The sequence below is a fragment of the Poecilia formosa genome, unplaced genomic scaffold (assembly GCF_000485575.1).
Source record: "Poecilia formosa unplaced genomic scaffold, Poecilia_formosa-5.1.2 Scaffold61, whole genome shotgun sequence".
In the NCBI taxonomy this organism is placed as follows: Eukaryota; Metazoa; Chordata; class Actinopteri; order Cyprinodontiformes; family Poeciliidae; genus Poecilia; species Poecilia formosa.
The window spans coordinates 2,719,993-2,724,949 of NW_006800000.1; the positions used below are offsets into that span (position 1 = coordinate 2,719,993).

At 35.7% G+C, this 4,957-nt stretch overlaps 1 protein-coding gene across 1 annotated transcript in view; it reads left to right on the plus strand.

Moving 5' to 3' along the window:
• The window catches only part of cpne7 (copine VII), a 41,205-nt gene extending 36,654 nt beyond the window's left edge, over positions 1-4,551 (plus strand). Inside the window, exon 17 of the mRNA XM_007554143.2 lies at positions 2,945-4,551. Within this exon, the coding sequence (XP_007554205.1) occupies positions 2,945-3,097 (153 nt within the window). The 3' untranslated portion in view covers positions 3,098-4,551. The remainder of the gene's footprint in view (positions 1-2,944) is intronic.
• The last annotated feature ends 406 nt before the right edge of the window (positions 4,552-4,957 follow it).

Sequence of the window (4,957 nt, forward strand, 5' to 3'; positions counted from 1 at the left end):
GAATTACAAAAAGATTTTACTCAAACTACTGTGGGAAAACAAAGCTTTGTATGTTTATAAATAATATATTAAAAACAATCTTAAAGGAATATTTTATTTTTTTAATTGGGGTTCTGGTAGAAATTTATTGAATATACTGTATTCTCCACGTCAACAACAAATACTTACCTAAGTATGTGTAAATCCATCTATGATCATGTTTGCTTCCCTCTCTGGAAATGCTTCTTACTATTACTATTACTCACACAATATTGTGATAATGTCGCCTGTCAAAGGCTTGAGAGTCCTGTGTGTATGACTGATATAATGTGACAACAGGAACCTGGAAATTTTGGCCCTGAATTTAAATGACTTGCACTGTTGAGATTATTGTTTATAGGATTGTTTATGGGAGATTATTGTTTATGCATTCTCATGGTAGAGAATGCAAGTGGAAAATTTGTTTGTGAGCCTTTTGCCTTTATATTATGAAGCCTTCTAATTTACATAATGTTGCAGCTTTTCCTTATATTACCTTGTTTTTCTGCTACATTTTGATGTTTTCTTCATCTTTTTAAAATAAGCTGCCATGGAGACACTTTAGCTTTTAAGATTTTTCTCCATTGCTGGTTCTTGGTGCTCATTAGAATATTACACCTGATGAATCCTTTATGTTTACGGCCATGAAGTTATCTCTCCAGGAAGAGTTTATAGAAAATGCTCTAAAGCTAATTTCTTTACTTTGTGTCACCATCTCGTTCAGTTGGATAGCAGAGATAGGAGGACACAAAAAAAGATCATTTAGTTTACAAACTAAATTCATTTAATGTCTAAAATCATTAATAAGTCTAAGGTGTGCTAAAAAAGCAGCATCTTTATAGTAATGAATTGATTGATGCACATGTATGTGGAAAAGGGATGCAGATTCAAGCTGTTTGTGCCATGTTGGAGAAGGAAAGCTGCCCAGACAGACACAGAGAGACCTGAAAGAGCTCGCTGCTGTAACCTGAAACACACCCGACTCTGAGGTGCAGCAGGATTGCTAATGATTGACCCAGGCTGTTGCCAAGGGAAAATATGGGCGAAATGGAGCCTGGATATTGAGCAATTACATGTGACTGTCTAGACATTTTAATCCTGCCAATATACCTTTTCTCCCTCAATATTTACTAAACTACGGAGCTACTGTTCTTGTTCTTTAGATTATCTGTTTGTAAGGCATCCTGCAGTTTTATCTTGTCATACTTCCCGGTCTTAATTAAAGAATGGAGACACAGGCACTAAAAGCTAAAATGAATCTCATCAGTAGGATAGTTAAATTTATATGTCCCCATTTGAGCATCTGCTTTTTAAATTCGCATAGTCCTACTCACAAATCTTCTGCCACCAAAGAAATTGAAGTTACTATATTGTACAGTTAAGCTCAATATTAATCATACTCCTAGCGGATTTATTTACATTTTTGTAAAAAGTTTTTCTTAAACTAAGAAGTATGTTTGTGACAATTTAACACAACTTTATCTATATTATCTCTAAAAAAAACAACAAAATAATGTAAAATGAGTATGAATTTTGAAAAAAAAGTTCTTATTTAGATTTTTTCTTTTTTTGAAAATGCCATGTATAAAATCATTTACAGCCTTCTCAAAAATCAGTGTGATTTTTTTATTTTTTTGGCATGTATACACTGATGTGAACTTTGAATGCTTCCACTGGTATTTTGATCATCTTTGGTAATGAGTGCCAAGCATTTCGCTTTGGAAAGCTTCCTAGTCATTAGCGTCATAATTAGCTCCTCCCTGTGCAGTCTTTATTGGATTCAAGCTGGGCCTCTAACTGGCCCCTCCAAAATGTTAATATTACTTTTTTAACCTGTTGCCAATACTTAAAAATTACTCGACAAATACAAACATGTTTAAATCTACAAGGTATAAATACTTTTAGGCTTAGCTGTAATTGAGAGTATTTTCGTTCTCAGGACATGCATGTAATTACTAAAATGTTTTAGCTGTACCTTTTCACAGTGAACTTTTTTTCTCACACTTACCTAATGCATGAAAAATATGCTTCACAGTTAAACTGCAGAAAGAAAAGCCGTGACTGTGACAGCGTGCATGCTCTAACAGCATCTGACATGCTCTCTCAATTAAAATCCTTTTACTTCACGCATGCATATTACTATCAGCTGCTGTGAAGCCACTCAACCGCTCTCCATATTTCTACCTCCATTGTACTATTTTCTGTCCTGTTGTTGAAACAATTGCTGTTATATACTCTGCCAGTAACTTTTTAGCACTCTCCTACTTGGGAATACTTTTTTTTTTAACTAAAGGTTTTTTTTAAGCCATAATTCCACAAACCCATTATCACAAAATACAACGAAGCTGTCAGCCAAATTTAGAAGAGCACAGCTACAAAACTTGAATATGGATAGTGTCATGTCCTACAAGTATTATCTTCATGCTTACAAAATTAAGTTTTGTAAGTATGAAGCTAACACTGGCCTGTTTTATTTCAAGACAAATGCTTGAAATGTTTATGAGCTTCAACTTGTCATTTTTCTTTCACGGTTAAGTTTGCTGTTTACATGAAAAATGCATGCAAAATAAAACCTACTTTGCACACAAAATCAAGAGACTCTAACCCAATTATTACAGAATAATATTGGCGTAATAAAAGAAATATAGATATTTAACTCGAACAAAACACTGTACTGCAAACACTTAATGTGATTTTAGCTTTTGGGATCAATACATGAGAAGCTTACTCTGGACTACTGCCCACAGCAGTTTCGACGATGTCAAACCCTGACTTATCTTTTGTAATTAGCTTGAAGCAGAGAAATAGCTCTGCTTCCAGCCACTGCCCACATACCCCAGAGCTTTACTTGAAATACTTTGAAAATAGATTAAGCAATTCTTCACCACTTTTGACACCTCCACCTGTTCTCTACTCTCCGTTACAGGCTTCTCCTGCAGCTTTGGCCAAGTGCGTTCTTGCAGAAGTACCTGGTCAAGTGGTTGAGTATTTCAGCCATAAGGCCATTTCACCCATGAGCCCAATGAGGGAGTTACTGACTCCTATCCTCAGCCCAGTGGCCACCACCCCGACAGAATAACCGGTTGCTCCGTACCTGCAACCCAACTTGGAGAGCAGCACCAGTCTGGCACAGGAAGAGGGGAAGAAGATGCATGTCTCTAGCTGAGAACTGAAGAGGAAATCCTTCTTAATGTGTTGTTACTTATTTATTTTAAACAAAATGTTTACACAAAGACTGAAATACAAGAGATTGTGGGTTATATTTCCGTGCTCTGTGTGGGTTGGACAGTCTCCCTGGCTGTGCGAACTGACCATCCAGCTTTTTTTTAGCAACACAAAACCTGAGGGGTAAAGTTTTCTCATCATAATGTTTATGCATGCAGGCCGAGACCGTGACGATGATTAGTGATCAGACAAGCTTGTTTTTTTTTTTCCCTTTTTATCCTCGCGCCAATTTCTCACCAGGTTTCTCTCCCTTTAGAACTTTGAATTAGTTCTAATGCAATCAGACAATATTTAATCAAGATAAAAGAATTGCAAGAAGTGCTCCAGTTTATTGCGGGACTCATGATGTGTCTGTATGTTTAAGGGTGGGTCTGGCAGCAAACTTGGCCTTATTTTTTAATTCCAACATCTCTAACTGCTCATAGATCATAATTTCAATTTCCACCACCTGAACGAACATCAATATGCACTGTAAATGTCTCATTTTTCTATTTAAGTGTACTTCTTGATGTAATATATCGATAAAAGCTCTGTTTGAATGTGCACCAGCCACTGACAACAAATCAGAACCTGCTTTACGAAACATGCGTCTGACACAAACGAAAAGACGAACAGTGCTGATGAGTGTCTATTTATATTGCACCAAATCCTAACAGAGGTCATCTCTGAACACCAGACAGAAAAGCAAACAAGATAAATTCCTGTTTAGTTGCATAAAATTCATAGAACTTTTTGAATCAGGCTATTTGTAAATAATATGGAACCAACAACCAGCTACTTTTTATGTTTGTAGATTATAAGTGTCATCTTATGAAACTGTATAACTTTACAAATCTGCAGCATGTACTATAGCTTTGGCTCGTTATGTAAGTTTTTCCCTTTAAGATTGTGAGCTGAAAGATAAACATAAAAAAAAAATACAACCAAGATTGATTTTTTTTTTCTTTTTTTTGCAAGAGTGAATCAGTTTTTGGTTTGTTGTGAAGTGGCCACAGTAAGCAGTTAAAATCACGCTCCATGGCAGGTTATCTCTGAACCATTGTATTGTCGTCATCCCTTAGCGAGCCACCGTACAGGTAGTAACCCTTTATGTATCTGCTGTATGTTTAGTTTTGCAGAGACACTCGATTTACCTTTTTTGCTGCTTTTATATGCAACGCAACTCTACAAGATGTTTAATAAAACATTCAAGATGTGAGAAGTTTGAATCAAAAGCAAAGCACAAAAGCCAATCCTCAGCTAATGCTGTAACATGTTAATATTGAGTTCATTTACATCAGAATAATAAATTCTTGAAAATTAATGTTACCAATTTCCTTTTAGTGTTTCTTGCCATAAAACGAGTGCTTCCCAAGAGCAATTTGCTCTCTTAATCCATTAATTCAATTTCCAATTAACTCTGACCCGAAGCGAGAAATAGGCAACCTTGATTGTTTTATTCTGTTGAGCTCATCATTTGAAAAAAAAAAAAAAGATTTAACCTTCAGCTGTACTTTTCCAGTAAGGGCTGAGTGACATAATGTAATGTTCAGGGTCTCATGAGAAATTGTGACTTTCAAAAGACATTAAAGCTATAGCTAATACACAGAATCTATAAAAAAAAATAAAAAAAAAACCTCTTAGTGCAGAAGCAACTTATGGTATTCGATACATCCTATCCATCTTCTGGTAAATGAACTTTAGGTGCATTAGTGACACCAACCAGACCACAGCG